At 49.7% G+C, this 20054-nt stretch overlaps 1 protein-coding gene across 1 annotated transcript; it reads right to left on the bottom strand.

Annotated features, from left to right (window-relative positions):
• Positions 1-997: 997 nt before the first annotated feature.
• Positions 998-10281, bottom strand: LOC137676984 (olfactory receptor 14J1-like). Its single transcript, XM_068424178.1, has 2 exons — positions 9393-10281; positions 998-1008 (listed from the first exon to the last, which is right to left on the bottom strand). Exons 1-2 carry the CDS (start codon positions 10279-10281, stop codon positions 998-1000), a joined length of 900 nt encoding a protein of 299 aa, XP_068280279.1.
• Positions 10282-20054: the final 9773 nt, after the last annotated feature.

Below are 20054 nucleotides of genomic sequence, written 5' to 3'. Positions count from 1 at the left end.
TTGTAGTTATCACTGAGGCACCGGTAGGGATGTTGTGCAGAAAGGCTCTTGCTGTACTTATTCTTGAGAGAAACCAAGGTCACTGCTGAATTCCTCATTGCTTACGAGTGAAGAGCCGAAGGGGGGGTCGCAGCTGCAGTGGGGAGCAGACAGGGCAGGTGACCCAAAATTGACCAACGAGGGTATTCCATCCCATACACGTCATTCTCGGTATAAAGTGGGGGGATCACGAGGGTCTCGCTCTCTTTCTGCTATGGCCGGTGTCCAGGGAGGACTCCGTCTGTTTTCCTGCTGCCCCCGATCCCGATCCGTGCGTTCCTGAATCCAGCTCTCGACCATCGCTAGGCCCAGGCTGGGCCTTCCCGGAGCCTGCCCTGCAGTGCCGGTGGTGACGTGGTTGACTTCAGGGGAGCTCAGTCTTGGTTTTGTATATATATTTGTATATATTTGATTATTTTTATTATTATTATTATACTTTTTTTTTCATTATTATAGTTTATTAAAACTGTTTTAATTTTCCAACCCAGAAGTCTCTCTCCCTTTTCCCTTTCCCTTTCCCTCTGGGGGGAGGGGGGGGGGGATAACAGAGGGCATCTACCGCAGGTTTAATAGCCAGCCCAGCTTTAAACCATGACAGGGGTACTGGTGGGTGAAAAGCTGGACACGAACTGGCAACGTGCACTTTGAGCCCTGAAGGCCAACCATACCCTGGGCTGCAATCAAAAGAAGCGTGGCCAGCAGGTTGAGGGAGGTGATTCTGCCTCTCTACTCTGCTCTCATGAGACGCCATGTACTGCTTCCATGAGAGCAGAGTACTGCTTCCAGCTCTGGGGCCCCCAACATAAGAAGGACATGGACCTGTTGGAGCGAGTCTAGGGGAGGGCTGGAAAAATGATCAGAGGGCTGGAACCCCTCTGCTGTGAGGAAAGGCTGAAGGAGTTGTGGTTGTTCAGCGTGGAGAAGAGAAGGCTCCAAGGAGACTATATTGCAGCATTTCTCATAGGGGGCCTATAAGAAAGATGGGGACAAACTTTTTAACAGGGCCTGTTGTGATAGGACAAGGGGTGGTAATTTTAAACTAAAAGAGGGTAGATTTAGACTAGATATAAGAAAGACACGTTGTACAATGAGGGTGGTGAAACACTGGCACAGGTTGCCCAGAGAGGTGGTAGATACCCCAGCCCTGGAAACATTCAAGGTCAGGTTGGACGGGGCCCTGCACAACCCGATCTAGTTGAAGAGTTCCCTGCAGGGGGGTTGGACTAGATGGCATTTAAAGGTGTCTTCCAACCCAAACTATTCTATGGTTCTATGATTCAATGTTTGTATGATTCTTTGAATTACTGCATTTATACTGTCTTTGTCACTATATGACCTGCCCCATGGGCACTGAGACCAGGGTTCCTTCAGCTGCCTTCCTTGTGCTGACAACACATTCAGAGGAGCCCTTCTGGCTGCCCTCCCCATGCATGGCCATTTCCAGCCACCGCTGAGCTTTGGCTTTGCTGGCTCCATCCCTGCACCCACAGGTCAGGTGTCTCTCTGCCTCCTGGGCAGCCTGTTCCCCCTCCAGCCTCCCTGCACTTCCTTCTGGTGTTTGACCTCCTAAGTCAGGGGGGGTTCCCTGTTCGTTCACACTGACCTCTTGCCAGGCCCTGCTCAACTCCCTGCACATCAGACTGGCTTCTTCTTGGGCTTTGAGGACATTGTCCCTGAAGACTCAGAGCTGCTTTGTCCTCCAGGACACTCCAAGCAGATCCTCAGCAAACAGAAATCAGCTCTTCTGCAGCCCTGCACTGTCATTCTGCTAGTTGTCCTACTTCTCCACCATCTCATTGGTCATTGCAGCCACAGCTGCCCTCATCCTTCCCATCCCCAGCCAGATCCACTTTGTCTGTTAGTAAGAGACCAGCCCTAGTCAGATCATGGACTGTCTGTGTCAAAAAGCTGTCTTCCACACCCTGCAGGAATCTCCTGGTTTGCTTGTGCCCAGCCCTGCTGCCCTCATAGCAGATTGTTGGGTCCTACCTCCAAGGGAAGTCTCTGTGCATACCAGCCTCTCCTTTGCACTGAGCTCACCACCACCTCCTCACCTGCCTGCCTGTCTTCCTGAGGAGACCTTGCCAGCCATGGATGCCCTCCCATCATTCCAGCTGTCCCACCAGGGCTCTGCAGTCCCTATGGGCAAGCATGTTTCTGCCTGCCCAGCAGAAATTACATTGCTAGGGAGGGGAGAGGCCAGGAAAGTGGAAGAGTGTGGGAGGTTGGCTGGGAGGTTACTTCTGCTGCAGGAAGAGAGAGATGCCAGGAGGGGCATCATAGTTGGGAGGTTGATTTTGAGGTCGCTTGTTTGGCAACCTGACTGAATTGCTGCAGGCAGGCAGGTACTGTGACATCATCAAGCACATCACAAACCCCCACATGACACAGACGACTGCTCAGGGAGGGTAGAGGTGGGTAAAACCAGCGTGGTTAGGCTGTTGCTTGGAGGTCACCTCATGACAGCAATGTGATCAGCCAGGAGCAGGCAGGTGTCATGAGGTCATCAAAAGCAGCAGATATGAAGGTGTAGGCAGGTGAGTGAGCCCCTGGTCAGGCCCTGCCCTGGGGTGAAGACACCTGTACATCAGATGGGAACATATGGGACACAGTATGAGAAATTGTGAGACGTGTCAGAGAACCATGCGAGAAGGGACTAGAAGTCCAGGCAGCACCATGTGTTCCAGCTGGATCCCACAAGCGGTTGAAGAGCAGAGACATGAGAAGAGGCCAAACTGCATGGATAACTGGTCACTTCTAAATCCACCTCACTGTCCACTTGTCCAACCTTCACTTCATCAGCACAGCTAGGAGGATAGGCTGAAATTCCTGGATGATGCTCTTAGTCATATGATTCCATTTCAAGTAGTCCTGCAAGGAGCAGGGAGCTGGACTCGATGATCTTTATGGGTCCTTTCAAACTTGAGATATTCTATGACTCTATGAAAGCTTCCAAGATGCTTCTTGCCTTTCTTCAAGGTAGGACTGACATTTGCTTCCTTCCAGTCCTCAGGAAACTCTCCTAGTGGTGTGATGTTGCATCTAAGGCCTCAAACATTTTAAGTTCAAAGTATAATTGTGAATGACTAATTGTTCAGATTGGGCCCTCCTCACAGCCTACCACACCTAGCATTACATCATGGTGACAAGTGAGAGTGAGACATGCACAAAGCTATGGCCAGAGGCTGATGATATTCTAACAACCCTGAAGTTCCTGGCAGATTCAAGAGAATCCAGCAGGATTGGAAGAGCCTTAAACATCTCAGGACACTCAGGTCAAATGCATAACATTGACTTTATCACTATGGAAGTTTGAGAAAGCTGGATGTGTTCACTCAAGAAGAGTCAGGCTCTTCACTGTTGTGCATGATGGGATGATGAGGCCCAACGATCAATGAGGTTTCCCAGAGAGTAGGTGCCGTCTCCATCTTTAGAGGGCTTGAAGCTCAATGTGAAATAAGTTATATGCAACCTGGTCTGACCCTGCAGGTGACCTTGCTGTGAGGAGGAGGTTGGACTAGAAACCTCCTGAGGTCACTTGCAGCCTGAAGGATTCCATGTTTCCACCCACTATGGCTTTTCTCTTGATGACTTTAAGGAAAGCACTCAGGTTGCCCATGGCCATGGAAGTAGGGCATAAATGTGGTCAGATCAAGTTCAGCTTTCTTGTCTCACTCCAATCAGTGTTTTGCAGGTGAAGGGCTGCTTGGCAGGTACCCCTGAACAGCCCTGATCATATCCTTGGCTTCCTCTTGTATTTTATTTTCCCTTCTTTAACTCCTTCCGGATTGTTTCCTTTGATCGTGCTCATGCCCTCCCATACAAACAGTCCACCTCTGGTTACCCTTTTCTCATCAGACATGGTGTGTCTTGCTTTGCACCTTCACGAGGTGTTTCTGGGATGGTCGCCATTGCAATGCCTATCTTGGTCTGCAGTTTCATTTAACTTGTATGTCCTCATGAAGGCAGGCTCAGACTTGACTGGTCGAAGAGCAACCTCAAAGAAAAGGCCCTGGGCATTACAAGGGATGCCATAGCAGTGGTGGTGATAAACAGGAATATAGCCATGTGCATACTGGGCTGCACTGGGAGGAGCGTGGCCAGCTCAACAAAGGGAATTGTCATCCGTCTTGACTCAGCGCTGGTGTGGCCACATCTGGAACAGGGTGTCCCAGTGTGGGGCTGCACGATTTGGAGGAATGGCAAGAAACTGGAGATGATCCAGAGGAGGTCTGCCAAGATGATGTTAGGGGCCATGTGTGGAGAGGCTGAGAGACCTGGGCTTCTTAGGCCTAGTGAACAGGAAGATCTGGGGAGTGTAGTATCATGTAGCCCATGACAGTTTAAAGTTGCTTTCAGTGGTGGTGGCACCTGCAAAAGAGCATGGGGAAGGAAAACCAGCAAAAACTGCAGTTTATGAGGTCCAGACTGGACATGAGAAAGAAAGAAATGTCACTCCAAGGGTCGTGCTATGTTGCAGAATGTCACCAGAGGGAGTCTGGACCAGGAACAGAGTCTGTTTCAAAGAACAGTCACTAGTGAGGACAGACAGACATCGGTACAGGTAGGAAGGTACTGGTGTGGGGAAGCAGGTTGGATGTCTGATGCCTGAAGAGAAACAGACACAGGCATGAGACAGCCTAGGACAGCCTGCGGTAGAGATGGCCAAGGGTGCTGACAAGTCCCTGACAGAACTGAGGCCTTGGTCCCCTTGTCTGTGGCTGATGCCTCTGCCACCAAGGCCTGTGAGTAGATGTGTTGTCCTTATGCCACTGGAACCTCCTTGCCCCCTTGTCCCCTGGCAGAGAGGCCAGGCAGTGTGATACCATTGTCCTTCACTTGGCATCGCACAGCCCACATCCCACTGCCCCAGGAGGAGCCCTGAGTCACATGTGAGGAAAATGATCTCCATTCTCCAGGGCTGGGGGTCAGGGCTTGGTGTTTGGCTTGATAAACACAACAAGGCTTGACAAAGCACCAAAGCCACTTGCACTCTGCCTTTGCTTGTGTGCCAGCACTGCCCCCGATTTTCTTCTGTATGGGTCCATGGGGAGGCTTTGTCAGTAATGGCCCTCAGTGGGGCCCATTAATGCTTCAAGGTACTTTGGGTTTTGCTTCTGACTTTGACTTCTGGAAAAGTTTGTGCAAATGTCCTCTCAGTATCTGACGTTCATGGACTCAGCACAAATGTACCCTGGAGCTGATTACAATGCAGAAAGCCCTAATGTTCCTTTCTGTCCCTAAAAATGTTTCAAGTCTTCGTGCCCTGTACAGCTAATTGCGGATGTTTCAGTGGGGTAGGTAAAGAGGAAGAGTTCAACGAGTACTTAATAAAAATCAGATTTGCTTCTTAAGGCTATTTTATCTAATTTTCAGTCTACTGAAGCAGGGATAGCAGCACGCTCCAATGGATATTGATCCAGGCTGTCTCCTAAGGAGGTCTGGACAGGAAGGACAAGCAGTCCCTGGGGTCTCTATGGACAGACTTGCTCCTTTCCTCCCCAGCCCCGCCTGTTCCCTCATAGGCCACACGGGACTTGCATCACTGTTCCTTACATCAGACTTCTCCACAAGGTCTGCAGCTGGATTTTACAGCTCCTTTGCACCAGCTCCCACCTGCTTTCCTTAGAGAACTGGCTGCACACAGGCACAGAAAGGTTTCTCTTCATTGCCAGCAAACAGAAGTTAAACAGGGTACAATTTAATAAACTTTAAAACTCTCTCCTCAGCTGTATGCTAAGTTCAAGCAGCATCAAACATGATCCACCTTTCACTAGGGATTTCCGTACAAGGACTCTTCTAGGCACAGGGAAAAGAAAGGATAGAAATAAACACTATTAGGGTGTTGACTAAAGAGTTAATTAGACTTCTGAAAGATGGGATGTTTCTAACTCCCTGAAGCTCAAAACAGAACCCACATAGTTGAGAGGCATCTGAATGACCAAAGAGCAAGTGGAGGAGGAATACTGGGAGCAACGGGAAGGGCATAAGTCCAGATAGTCTGCTGAAAAGATGTCCTTAGGCATGGCCATTGAATCAGGAGAGGTGGAAACACCTGAATGACGAAGGAGATGAAATAATAAACAGAGTAGTGCTAATACAAGCACAGGGGAAGATCAGTTTTTCTTCTTCTGCCATTGGCCCACTTCCTGGACATTCCCATTCTGTCATGGTGGGAAAACATTGCCATTTTGTAAAAGTACTCCAGTGATTCAGCTGATGAAAATCTGCTTCAGTATTTTTTATTTAATGTAAAAAAAATAATTAAATATTGTGCACCTTTCCAGGCAGACATCAGTTTTCTGACCAGTTTATGTCTGACATAAACAGCCAATGTCACTTTTAGGGGCTGCAATGTACCTGGTGCTGGCCTGGGATTGGCATCTATCACAGAGGACCTGTGGGAGACCAGAGCACCTTGCAAGCTGCAGGTGGAGGCTGGGCAGGGGTTCCCCGGGCATCTACACTGGAACCAGGTGTCTGTGTCCCTGTAGCTGAAGACATTTGTGTCCTACATCCATTCCCAGTTCTGGAAAACACTTTCCTTTTCAAAAAAAGGAAATCCCCCCTAAAGACTGAAAAAAAGCTGAGGAGTGTATTGACACTTTTCTTTGGTTTGTTTTTTTTTTGTCTTAAGTTCTTCTTACTTTCATTTTCATTGACATTAACTGGCATCTGAGAGGCCTACAGGCATTAAAATGGGATCATTTGGTGTCCTGTACAGAGCCCCATGCCCCCAAAACCTTCCTTGCACAGGACTCCTCAGTCTTTGCCCAGAGCAAGTCACACTGAGGGGTCGACCTCTCTTCACTGAACTGGATGTTGTTTTAGATGATCACTTACAGAACAGGAGGATTCATGTCCCATAATCATCATCTCTGCTCCAGTTAGAAACAGGGCCCAACATCACCACAGGATCATAAGAGACCTGAGGTTGGAAGGCACCTCAGGAAGTCTGCAGTCCAACCTGTCAGAAACAGGGTCAGACCGAGCTGTTCAAGGCTTGATTCAGTCAGAGTTTGAAAACCCCCCAAGGACAGAGACTGCACAGCCTCTCTGGGTGACCTGTTCCAGCACTTGGCTGAGCTCCTGGGGAAAAAAGTTTTCCTCATGTCCTGGCTGCACGTCTCCTCTTTCCACTGCCTCCCATTGTCTTTTGTCCTCCCACCACACACCATGTTGAAGAGCCTGTCTCTCTGTTCTCCATATTCTCCTCATCAGTACTGCCGAGCTTTGAGGAGATCCTTCCCAGCCTTCCCTTCTCTGGGCTGGACAAACCCAGTTCCCTCAGCCTCTGCTCACAAGCAAAGTCCTCCAGGCCCTGGCTGTCCTGAGGGCCCTTTGTTAAACCCACTCCAGCTTGCCAATATCGTTCCTGAATTGGGGATCTGAAATTTGGATGGGGTATTCCAGAGAATCCCTTCACTCCATCTCCTGACTCTGTGCCTGGTCACACCACCTAGGGTGCTCCTGGCCTCCCTTGCTGCCAGGGCACACAACTGCTTCCTGTCCAGCTCCCTGCCCACCAAGACCTCTCTCATGGGGTTGCTCCCAGCCAGGCAGCCCTCAGCCTATGCCATTGCCAGGGTGAATCCCCTGCAGGGGCAGGAAGCAGCATTTGTCTTTCTGGAATTTATGAGGTTCCTGCCAAAACGTGCTCTCCTTCTCATTGAACCCCATAACTGAACATAGAGGCCTGGGAGATCTTTTCAGGAAAGACTTGGACAAAGAAGGCATTGAGTTCCTCAGCACCAGCATCAGTGTCTGCTGTTGTTAAATTCCCCTCCCCACTCAGCAGCAGCCCTGCATTTTTCTTCTTCAGCCTCGGTCTCTAACACAGCCATTGAAGCTCTTGTTTTTGCTCTTGACTGCTCTTGCAGCCACCAGGTGAGCTTTGCCTTTCCCAAAGTCATACCTGCACAGCAAAGGCAACATACATAAATTCCTTGTCTGTACCTGTCCTTGCTGTCACTCCCTGGCAGCTACGCTGTGGCCCCTGTCTGCACCCTGCCCTGTGGAGCCCAGCCCTCCTGTCCTACACATGGTCCCATTGTGCAGGCACAGCACAGGACAGGATTCATTCAGGGTGGGGAATAGTCCCCCTGACGTGATGCCCACAGCAGTCCCTGGTGCTTTGTCACTCCATTGCCTTCCTATTAGGACAGACTTTCCAAGCTCCTGGAGAGGCCATGTCACCTGTGGGGCTTCACAGACAGCCCTGCTCCAGGATCTGCCAGGGTCTAGGCCAGAAGAGAGGCCAGGCAGGGCTGGCCGTTCCCGTGATGCAGGCACTGAGCCCAGCACCAGGATGGAAATGGCCTTACAGCAAAACTCATTTGTAAACTTGGGGTGAGCAGCCAGTGCTGGAAATGGCCAATGAGAGATGGCCAAAGACTGGGTGGTGACGAAGGCCCTAGGCCACCTTTCTGGTCTGTTCATGCCACCAAGGACACAGACCAGCCTCCCCTCTCCTGCACCTGCATGTCTTCAATCCCTTCTACAAGCCCTGGCTCTTCACCACATACCGCCTGGTGTGAATCTTCACTCTGCGTGGGCATGCAGTATGAGATATACACTGATGTTTTTCTCTCCCAGGTACTTTCCAACCCAGCCCATCTCCCTACAAGCTCTCCCACCTCCTCTGCCCTCTCCCCACTGCCAAAGCCCTCTCCCCAGGAAAGCCCAGTCAGGGCTGGCCCCATAGCAGTGCCCACTGCAGGGTGCTCCGGGCAGTCACAATACAGCCCCAGCCTCTCTGAAGGGCACAGCAGTGCCTGGAGGACAGAGAGGAGTCAGCCCCTGAGATGGGTGAGCATGCATGACAAAAGGAAAAGGACATGCATGACAAAAGCATGTCCTCTGCTCTCCTCTCCAGGAGATCCTGAGAGGTCTTCAGCCCCTCCATGCCATCCCTTCTTGCCACACCAGCACAAAAGCCCTGGCCCTTGCAGTCCTCAAGAGCTCTGAGTGCTCCAGATACAGAGAAGCCTTCACAAAGCTGATGCACCCAGAAAGGTGTTTTCATTTCCCATTCATTCCTGCTGCACTGAGGATGGCGCTCAGACAAGAAAAAAGTGGCTGCAAGTACATTTATTTTGCTTAAATACAATGAGAGAGTCCCCATTCACACAAAGTCTCTGGGTCACACAAGATAGATGGATACTTAAGTAGGAGGGGATGAAGAATGACATTTCATTGAAGGCAACAACATCAAAAGTGGAAAAAGGAAAAAAAATGTAAGGATGGAAAGACAGACTCGGCCTTTCATGACATTTAGTGGGAGCCATTTGGAGAGGAAGGCCGGCAGTCTATGGCTGCTGAAAAACATCCAGTCATCAGTTTCCTCAGAACACCCTTGAGCTCCTTGTTCCTCATGCTGTAGATGAAGGGGTTCAGTGTTGGAGGCACCACTGAGTACACAACAGCCATCACCAGATCCAGGGCTGGGGAAGAGATGGAGGGGGGCTTCAGGTAGGCAAACATGCCGGTACTGATGAACAGGGAGACCACGGCCAGGTGAGGGAGGCACGTGGAAAAGGCTTTGTGCCGCCCCTGCTGAGAGGGGATCCTCAGCACAGCCCTGAAGATCTGCACATAGGACAGCACAATGAAAACAAAACATCCTAAAAATAAAAAAGCACTAACCATAAGAAGCTCAACTTCCCTGAGGTAGGAGTGTGAGCAGGAGAGCTTGAGGATCTGGGGAAGTTCACAGAAGAACTGGTCCAGGGCATTGCCATGGCAGAGGGGTAGTGAAAATGTATTGGCTGTGTGCAGCAGAGCATTGAGAAACCCACTGGCCCAGGCAGCTGCTGCCATGTGGACACAAGCTCTGCTGCCCAGGAGGGTCCCGTAGTGCAGGGGTTTGCAGATGGCAACGTAGCGGTCATAGGCCATGACGGTGAGAAGAAAATATTCTGTTGACACTGCAAAGAGAAAGAGAAAGACCTGTGCAGCACATTCTGTGTAGGAAATGGCCCTGGTGCCCCAGAGGGAATTGGCCATGACTTTGGGGACAGTGGTAGAGATGGAGCCCAGGTCGAGGAAGGAGAGGTTGAGGAGGAAGAAGTACATGGGAGTGTGGAGGCGGTGGTCACAGGCTACAGTGGTGATGATGAGGCCGTTGCCCAGGAGGGCAGCCAGGTAGATGCCCAGGAAGAGCCAGAAGTGCAAGAGCTGCAGCTCCCGCGTGTCTGCAAATGCCAGGAGGAGGAACTGGGTGATGGAGCTGCTGTTGGACATATGGTGCTTCTAGGCATTGGGATCTGTCCAAGGAGGAAAAGGTAGTGACAAGTTAGGTCAGATTTCTCTTAACAAAATGCATTCATTTTCTCACAGAAATCCCCAAAGTACCTCACCCCTTTCAGGAAGACTTTTGGCAGGTCCCTTTCACGAGCTGTGATTGGTGCACGCTGATGGTGTCACTGGGAGCAAGGGGCTCTGCTGTGGGCTCTGCAGGACTCTGTCCTGCCCTACAGCAAGAGGTAAATAGGAGCACGGTGTGATCTCAGATTGAATCCGCTTGTGATATCAACTACCTTGTCATCATTGCTCCTCCCAATTCACCTGTCTGCAGAGCAGAACTGAAGGGATTTTGGTTTGTGTCTTCTGTTCTACTTGCCCCACCACAGCTGAGGAGTGTTTTTAAGGCAGAAATCTGTGGCATTTCTGCTGCACTCCAAGTGAAATCTTGAGGATCCCAAGAGGCAAAGGGACTGCTCCTTAGTTAGAGTGAGGACAGCTGGACTGTCCATCAGCCCTGCTCTCAGCTGCCCTGTGCTGGCACACCTTTGGGCTGAAGGACGATCACCCCCCAATGTTCCCCTGACCAGAAACTGCACACTGCTGAGAGCAGAGGAATCCAGTTTCCAAGTGCAGATCACCAAACCTCCCACCCCATCTCATCATACCTGAGGAGGATCTCAGCTCTGTCCTCCCAGCCAGGGACACACAGGGCTCAGCACAGCTGCCTGCATACAGACGATGAGCAGCATTTCCATAGCATTAGCAGCGAGGTGTCTTGTCCATGGGACTGCTAGATAACAGAGAGATGTTATGGGAGAGGTGTTTGCTTCTGGAGGGCAGCCTGCAGCCCAGCAGGAACCCCTGGGGAAGGAGTCAAATATCCTAAATTTGGGGTGTCCTGAAAGGAGAATCCACTCATTTGCATTGCTCTGAACCCGCAGATTAGGAGAAGACTTGGATACTTTACTCCCATGGATACATCTGCATGGCAGGACCTACAGGACTGGTCTCTGAACTGCACTTAACCCACATCCCATCTCAGAAGGTCCAGTGATAAGAACAAGGTGAGCAAAGACAGGAGAGGAAAAAGGCAGAAATGCCACAGTGCTGCTGCAGAAGGAGCCAGGAGAAAGACAGACAGTCGGGCATCTCTGTGTGTGCAGGGGCTCAGGGGAAACTCAGAAAAGTTCTAATGAGAGCTGGGATCTGAGTGCCTTCTACAGAGCAGAGAAATAAACTCCCATCTCCCACTGCCTCCCCAGCCAACCAGGAGGAGAAAGCTCAAAGCACAGAATCCTTCCCTTTTACGTAATCCCCATCTTGATTTTCTCTTGAAAAGTCCCCTTGGAAATGCCCTAGGGATGATCTGGAGCTGTGAGCAGCCCTGAACCGTGCAGCACCCTCTCAAAAGCAGAAGGACCATGCCTGCCCTGCCAGGGGTCACTCCTTCCACCCACAGCTTCTCCCCCCAGCACCATAGGGAGCTCCCTGGGCAGGCTGAGTGCTGACTCTGGAAGGCAGCAGAGTCCCATCCCCAGCACAAAGACCCCTGGGGTGCAGGGACTCTGCTCTGAAGAACAGTCCCGGGTGCACACCCACCTTGACACCCCTGGAGCCATCCCTGGGAGAAGGCAGCCGTCATGCATTTTACCTCTGGCAGTGCAGCAGGTTAACCCTGTTCTGGAGCACGTTCTTCTTCTCCACACCAGAGAAGCCAAGTCAGACATCCTGACAGGTCCTATCAGTCACGGGATGTGCCAGCTCTACAAGATCCCTCCTGGATACTCATCTGCATTGCCCTGCTGCCAGAGACTTACCATGTCGAGGGCTGTGAAGATTTCTCCATGAGCAAGCTGAGAACTGTCCTCCCACCCCACACTGCCTTTAACCTCTCTCTGCCTGGCTCCTCTCCCCTCGCTGCCTGCAGGCAGTGCCCTCAGCCCTGCTGCGCTCTGCACAGGAGCTGCTCCTGGGCACAGCTGTCTCTCTGCAGCGCTGCCCGCTTGCTATGAGCTCCCTCCATCCCAGGAGCCCAGCCCAGCTCAGCAGCAGAGGGACCAGCCCAAGATGTCTCTTCCTCTGTCCCCTCTGGGCTCCCTCCAGGTGTCCCTGGGGCTCCAGGGGAACCTGCTGTGAAACAGACTGATGTCATCACTTATGTTCCCTCCCTCAGCTGGAGAGAGACACTACTTTCCAGCTATGTCTAAAAACGCCCTTTATTTTTTTGTCCTATTTTTAGACAGGACACCTAGGCAATGACAGGCAGGGATCTCCTTTGCCACTGCTGAGGGAAGGGAGTCAGCTGAGTCAATTGAAGTATCTCATCCTGCACCTCCATTGTTAGCACTGGAAGGGGACTCAGCTCTCTGCCATGCCTACCACAAAGCCCCAGGAGGTGGGATTCCTCTTGCCTCAGTTCAGGTGGGCATTAAAGAGGCACCTGCATGTAAATTCCTTGTCTCAGCTCCCATGGTAATTAATGAGGACGTAGGTCAGGAGTGAGCTGTTCAGATGAAATACCTGATGACATTTGAGGTGCCAGAGGTTGTCCAAGCTTGTTCAAGACAACTGCACCTCTCCTTATTTATTGTTTTCTTGGCAGCCGACACTGCCATCTGACCAAATGGTGTCCTATATCACAGGGACAGCTAAGTGTCTGTGTTTTCTGTCAGCTAGGTTGACTAGATCTCCATTGACTATGATGATGATTTTCCTCCACACACTGCCTGTTATAGAAGCTCGTGATAAATCGGGAAAGCCAATTTATATTAATCATAAGAAAGTTTATTAACATGAATTTAGCAAGCGATAAATGAGCAAAAACAGCGCTGGGCGGCCGGGGAGTCACCGCTCCACCAACGGCGCGCGCCGAATCACACGGAAGACACCAATTTATTGGATAAAAACATACATATTCATTAAGATGAGTAAGGGTTGTTATAATTAGTTTCTGGGAATGGGTGTAGTTATGTTAATTATTTCCAGGAACCCTCATTATTCGTAAATTTCCTTCTGTTTGTGTTCTGATAGTTCCTCTTGTCGGTGTTTGCCGTTAGTCGGTTGTGTCGACAACTCCTTGTCTAGTTACAAGCTCAGCATATGTTATTTAAACCTACTATCTCTACCTAACAGGATGGTCATCTAGGACCACATTTTTCTTATTACACGAATCATCCCATTTATGCCCCCCCAGTCCTTTGTTCCTGCATACGTGGCCTCCAGAATCCTCTGCGTTGTTGTTAGGTGGTCGTTATCGGTCTCCTGGTGGTCGTTGGAATGAAGGTCGAAGTCTTCCTTACGTGTCCTGGAGTGGACTTAGTAATTTAGTTAGTTTGCGCAAACCAACCCCCTCCCTTGAGTTGCTTAGTCATAGGGATTCCAACAAGCATATGACAGTTTCCTTGATTAAACAGTTTTTAGGACTGCTTAGCAAGCGTATAGATAAGGCAGCAGTTGTTTCTGTATATGGCATTAGTCAGCAAGCAAGTGAGCAGATGTTTACTTATCAGGATGTTTGCGGAGCAGATGTTTACTTATCAGTATGTTTGTGGTTTCTCTTAGCTAAGTTACAGTGAAGCCCTCTACACTCACATACGATTTTATGAACAAAGTTAACCCGTTTATTACACTGCCTAAGCAAATTCCGGGCAGTTACTCTATTTGGTGTCCAGCTGGAGGCCTGTAGTGTTACGTGAGATGCCAAGGCTCTCCCACAGAGCTACACGCAGCTGGCAGGTACAGCACAGGAAAGCCATCCCCATTCAGAGCAAGTGTGTGACAGACACCCCAGACAGCATTGCAGACAGATTTGGTGCCTTTGTGCAAGAAACTGATTGCCATCACTGCAGTGTGGTAATGTCTATCTCTTCTCTATCCAGTAGATGTAGGGCAGGCCAGGAACACGAGGCACATCTCACCAGGGTCTCCGCTTATTTGTCTGAATTATCAAACTGATGGTTTTTCTCTCCACCAGCCTTTACTCACCCCCTTGATAACACAGTCAAGGAAGAGAGAAACTTTTTTCACAGTGGGACTGTCAGTAGCACCTTGTCATTCCTGGAGATCAGCTTCACCTCTGCCAAAGGCCTTCAGAGGCAGCAGAGACACCACTGAAGTAAACTGGTTTCTTTCCAGGGCTGCCTTTCCCAGCCCTGTTTCTCTCTGGCCATGGGGACAGCAGGGTTTGCTCACTCTCTTGGCATCCAATTTCAGCTTTATGTTTCCATCTGCCAACCACTCTGGCATGTCCCTGCTCTAAAGCCAAGCCTTTGAACACACGGTGGCTTGGATGCTTGGTAAAATGTTTCCCTAAGCCAAGTCAGAGCTTTGCCTGGAGGCACACCTGATGTGCTACAGCCCAGGTGTGCACTGATGTCCTCAGCCTGGGGCACAGACAAGTTGACCTGGAGCCTGTGTTTTTTGACATTGATGGAGTAACTGCCATGGTGTGACGGGACATGTCACACAGTTTGGGGTGATGCAATGGATGGGTACAGGCTTCTCAGGAGAGACAGGCTGAAAAGGTTAGTAGTGGGGTTCCCTCAAAATGAGGAAGCTACTTAGAGGTATGGAGTTCCTTTGTGGGACAGGTGACAAGTTGGGTGAGCCCTTGTGGGTGAGGATCAGAGGAGAGGCCAAGAAAGTTAAAATTGTGATGGGACATAAGGAACCCACAATCAGGGTGAAAAAGTGGGCATAGACTTCTCTAAGCACCCCAAGGAAGACTCTGGCACTTTCTGGAAGGGCAACACAGCAGGACACAAACAGTCCAGGCAGTTTCTGGAGTGTCTTGGGAGAGCTTCTTAGCACAGCTGCCAGATGGGCCAGCAAGGGTAATGCAAACCTGGATCTGATACTTGCAAGCAAGAAAGAGCTGGCCAGGGAACTGAAGGTCAGTGTAAGCCTCGGCTGTTGTGACCCTGAAATAGGGGGGTCTGAACTGCCAAGTGGTTGGGACAAAGACTGCTCGTCTAGTGTGTGACATACAGGGTCTGGTCTTCCCTACATATTCAGAGTCCAATAGGAGATGCTCAGGGTCAATACCAATTAGTTTGCTGGTATCACTTAATGTGTAAGCAGAAAAAAACAGAAAGAAGTGGAAAAAGAAGAAATTGTTTCTTACTGATATTTTTGAAAACTTTTCACTTTGACTACAATCCTTAAACCTCTTAAAGAAACCAGATAAGAACTGAGGAATTAGCACAGTTATGCCCAAGACTTGGCTTGTTGGTGATTTTGCATGTTAATGAGCCGTCTAGTGCCGAGTTCCTGAACTGCAGAGCCTGAAAAAGCTTGAACGGGCCTCTAGAGAAGGAAAAGTCAGCAGTAAACCTCCAAGTTTCTGGGGGTGTTAGTGAGCCCCACTGAGGACCATCACTGAAGAGGCCATGGAGGGAATGACCAGAAAAGGGACCACCCCTGGGAGCTGGTGAAGCAGGAAGTCAGAGGCACTGGTGACAGGTGGAAAATCAAATGTGGAGGTTGCTGTGAAAGCCCTTGATGTGTTTCATCAAGCAGGATGTTCAATTGCTGACCCCCCAGCCCCTAGGAATGGGGATCCTTTCCTTCGGATGTTCAGGGCTCTTCCTGGGGGCAGTGAGATGTGAGGGTGTGCGGTGCTGAGTGCAGGGCAGGGGTAGGACTCCTCCCAGGCTCTATGGAGGGATGGTGAGGAGGCAATAAAGTGCTGGGGCTGTAAGGAACTGGCATCCTCTCAGGGGCCTCAGTAGAAGAGACAGTAGCCATAGCCGAAATGACAAGGATTTCAGTTCTGTTGTGGGATCCCAGCCCCCACAAAGGGGCCATCCCCACAACAGGCTGCCCTACAATGCCCTAACCATATGTCTCATTCTCTGCAGATTTTAAACACCCTGCTTCCTCACCTCACTCTGAGACTATGATGTCCCAAGCTTTCCTGGTGACTTTCTGTCCTCACTGACCATTTCTTCAAACACAAAGCTCTCGTTTTCTGAGATTTTTGTCAATGCCTGTGAGTTTCCCACAACCTGTTCATCTTCTTCCAAAGCCCTGCTAGTGCTCCTCAGTCACCCAAGATGTTGCAGCCCCCAGACTCACTTCAATCCTCTATTTAGCTCCATATCCCAGCACTGAATAGCACAACCTCCTTCTTCTGCTGCCTCAAAATCAATACTCAACCTTATCTTCATTTAGCCCACACCTGGGGCTAAACAATAAGCAGTTGTTCTATCACCCAGTGTCCCCTCCCTGACCGAGAAGGGGAATTGGGAAAAGGAGGGAGATTCACGGGTTAAAATTTAAACAGTTTTAATAAAATAAAGGAACCAATATCAATGCTAATACAGAACACACAAAATTACACTTAGCCCGCAGAGTGGTGGCAAGTCGCTCCAAGGATAGCAATTGTTGAGAAGAAGGGGAAAGAGGAGGGGGGAGGTAGAAGAAAGCAGAGCAGGCCTCCAACTGGACTCTGTCCCATTGACCACCTCCAAAGAGGCTTCTTTCCTTCAGCCAGTTCACAATCCACCTCACCACCCAATCATCCAGACCACACTTCCTCAGTTTAGCTGTGAGGATGCTGTGGGAGACCGTGTCAAACGCTTTACTGAAATCGAGACAGACCACATCCACAGCTTTACCATCATCTATCCACCGGGTTACGTCCTCATAAAAGGCTATCAGGTTGCTCCAAATACAAGAACCACCTGCTAGTCAGCCAGATCAAACCCCCCCTCCATCTTATATAAAACCCACACCTCCTTTTGAAACCCAGTTAAAAAACGTGTGGTTCACTGATGCATCCTCCAAGCGGGAGGGGAACATCTGGCAGTACCGAGCGGGAGCACTACATGTTGACTCGGGAGCTTGGGTGACAACAGAAGAGGAAGGAAGTGCCCAGGTGGGGGAACTGATAGCAGTGTGGAGCGTGTTTATCAGGGAGGCAGACACAGGAGAGAGGGTGTATAATTACATGGACTCTTATGCTGTGTTCAAGGGATGTACTGAATGGCTCCCTTTCTAGGAGCAGAATGAGTGGGAAGTTAATCGAGTACCAGTGTGGTAAAGAGAAAAGCGGGAAGAGATCCTGAATATCGCCAAGCAGGGATGCTTTTTAGTGGGATGGGTTGCGGCACATCAGAGGGGAAACCCCCCAGCCCATCTTTTGAACAATCAAGTAGACTCACTGACCCGATTAGCTAAAGTGACAGTGATGAGAGAAGGAGAAAAATGGGATCGACTGTTAGAATGGTTGCACGTGAAGAGAGGCCACTCCGGGAGCAAAGATCTATTTAAGGAAGCTGGCAGCAGAGGCTGGCCTGTTACTCGGGAATCATGCAATGCTATTGTTTCTGCCTGTGGTCAGTGTAGAATCCGGTTAGAACGACATCCACTACAAGAACTCCCCCTCTATCTATGGGAGGGCGGAGGCCTTTGGGAAACATGGGAGGTAAACTATGTAGGGCCTTTCAGGAAATCAGAGGGAACACAATATGTCTTGGTTGGGGTGGAGGTGATTTTGGGCCTGACCCAAGCCACTGCAGTGTCGTGAGCCACAGGAGAAAATACAGTGAAAGGACTTCAGCTGTGGTATAGTTGCCTCCCTAAACCCCATTCTATCCAGTCTGACAATGGCAGTCACTTCACTGCCGGGGTGGTCCAGGACTGGGCCACCCAAGAAGGAATTAAATGGCTTTTCCACACCCCTTACTATCCACAATCGAATGGCACAGTAGAAAGAACCAATGGCCTGATTAAACGATACCTCAGACCACATGATGTTGGATGGCTTCTGCGGCTACCCGATGCGGTAAATAAAGTAAACAGCAGATGGGGGGTAAATGGGTGCTCAAGGCTTACAGCCTTTTGCCCAGTACCACCCTCTATTCTTCCAGGAAAGCAGGAAGGAAAAGATCCAACCAAACCTTCACATTACCCAGGGCAACAGGTCCTGGTGGAACTCCCCACCACAGGGGAAGTCCCCCTAACATTGAGAACTCCATTAAACATGTATGCAGGGATGGCCACTGATGCCCATGGCAAAGAGCACAAGATCAATACTCGGTGGATTGTTCCTTCTTTTTAACAACCGGCTCTGTATTAGGCCGAGTCCTGTTCTCTTTTCTCTTTCAGGAACTACCCAGAGGAAAAGGACCAGATGACAGAATGTTAAATGAATGCTGATACTAGACCTATTAATCACTTATGTAATCATTTGTTTATGTATCTTTATAACATTCATTTATCGTTATTGCACGAGGTGTTTTGGGGAGGGAACTTATGTATCTTGTTAATCTAATTAATCACTTATGTAGATTGTGGAGAAAACAATTTTAATGCTTAATACAAGGTTTTGTCAGAATGTGTGTGTGGGGGCAAGAACAAGAACCTTAATTCAAGGCATATGTACTTGCTGGGGATACCCCTCCAAGGGCTGGAGCAACCAGGAGCCTGCCTGCAATATATCTCCTATACCTCAAATAACCATTTTAAATTTTACAGACCCTTAAGAGGCATCAATTTGTTTTGAAAAACATAACCCAGCAGGTACATGTCCTAAGCAATTGGACCAGATATGCTTTTGGAGATTTGAATCAGCAAGTACAAGTCTCTAAAATGACCCTTCAAAACATGTTAGCACTAAACATGTTATTGTTGGAGGAGAATGTTGTGTTACGATCCACAACGCCTCTGCTTCTATAGACAAAGCCTGACAAAAGATGAAGGAGATTGCGGGCCAAACGGCTGAATTATTCGAATCAATGCAACCAAAAGACTGGTTTGATGGACTGGCTCCTGGCTCCTGGACCACATCCATATTAAAATCTCTGGGACTCACAGGGTGGGGAAAATGGTTGACACAAATTGGAATCACTTTATTGATTGGGATTGTCTTGAGGATGCTAGACATGGCTGTTGTGAGATGTATGATCACTCCATCACTGTCTTCTGTCTCATCTCTTTCCTCTCCCTCTGTCCGCTATGTAAAAATCACCACTATCGATGAAGACCTGGAGCTACCAACCAACCCAGGTGACTTAGGGGACATACAAACAAGTGTTTAAGTCATAGGGTGGTGTGATGGACAGAGTTTGTATGCCTTAAACAACTTGTTTGACAACTCTGGCTGGAGGAGGGGATGGGTGCTACAGAGGCCTGCAAGGCTGGCAAGAGATAAGGGCCTTGGGAGCAGAAGAATGCCTTTGCTGTGCCTTGATCGATGTGATTTACAGCTGTGGCTGGAGGAAGAGAGGAGTCCTGCGGAGGCAGAACGGTATCCTTTCCTTGGGGCCAGCCCCCATGTGCAACAACTTTGCAACATGAAGGCACCAACCACGGTTGCGCAGAGCGGGGTCATACAGCTGACACCGCAAGTAGGGGGGATCACGACCACCAGACACCCCTTGGGGGACCACCAACTCATTTCGAGAACAATCTAAGACTACAAAGCGCAGACGTCCCAATTAGCATGAGAAGTGAGCAGAGACGGGGAGACAAGAGGGATGTTACCACCCTCTCCTATCTCGCATGCAAATGACCTAAAGTATTTAGACCTTCTCGCTTGGGATGCTGGTGCGCGCTCCTGCCCACCACCTGGGGACCGATCCTGACCTGAGGACTGATCCTGCAACCGATTTACCGGCGGAGCAACTCTGCAAGCAACTTACCAACTCTACAGACAACTTACGTCGCCGGATCCAAGGGCGCTGATCTCTCTTTTCCTCTCTCATAGTCTATGTCTTCTCTCTCTCATTTCCCTTTTCCTTTTCTCTCTTTTCTTGATGCCTTTAGAA

This window comes from Nyctibius grandis (assembly GCF_013368605.1).
Source record: "Nyctibius grandis isolate bNycGra1 chromosome 34 unlocalized genomic scaffold, bNycGra1.pri SUPER_34_unloc_1, whole genome shotgun sequence".
In the NCBI taxonomy this organism is placed as follows: domain Eukaryota; kingdom Metazoa; phylum Chordata; class Aves; order Nyctibiiformes; family Nyctibiidae; genus Nyctibius; species Nyctibius grandis.
The sequence above is the reverse complement of the archived record's forward strand: the minus strand, read 5'-3'. Positions and strand labels throughout refer to the sequence as shown.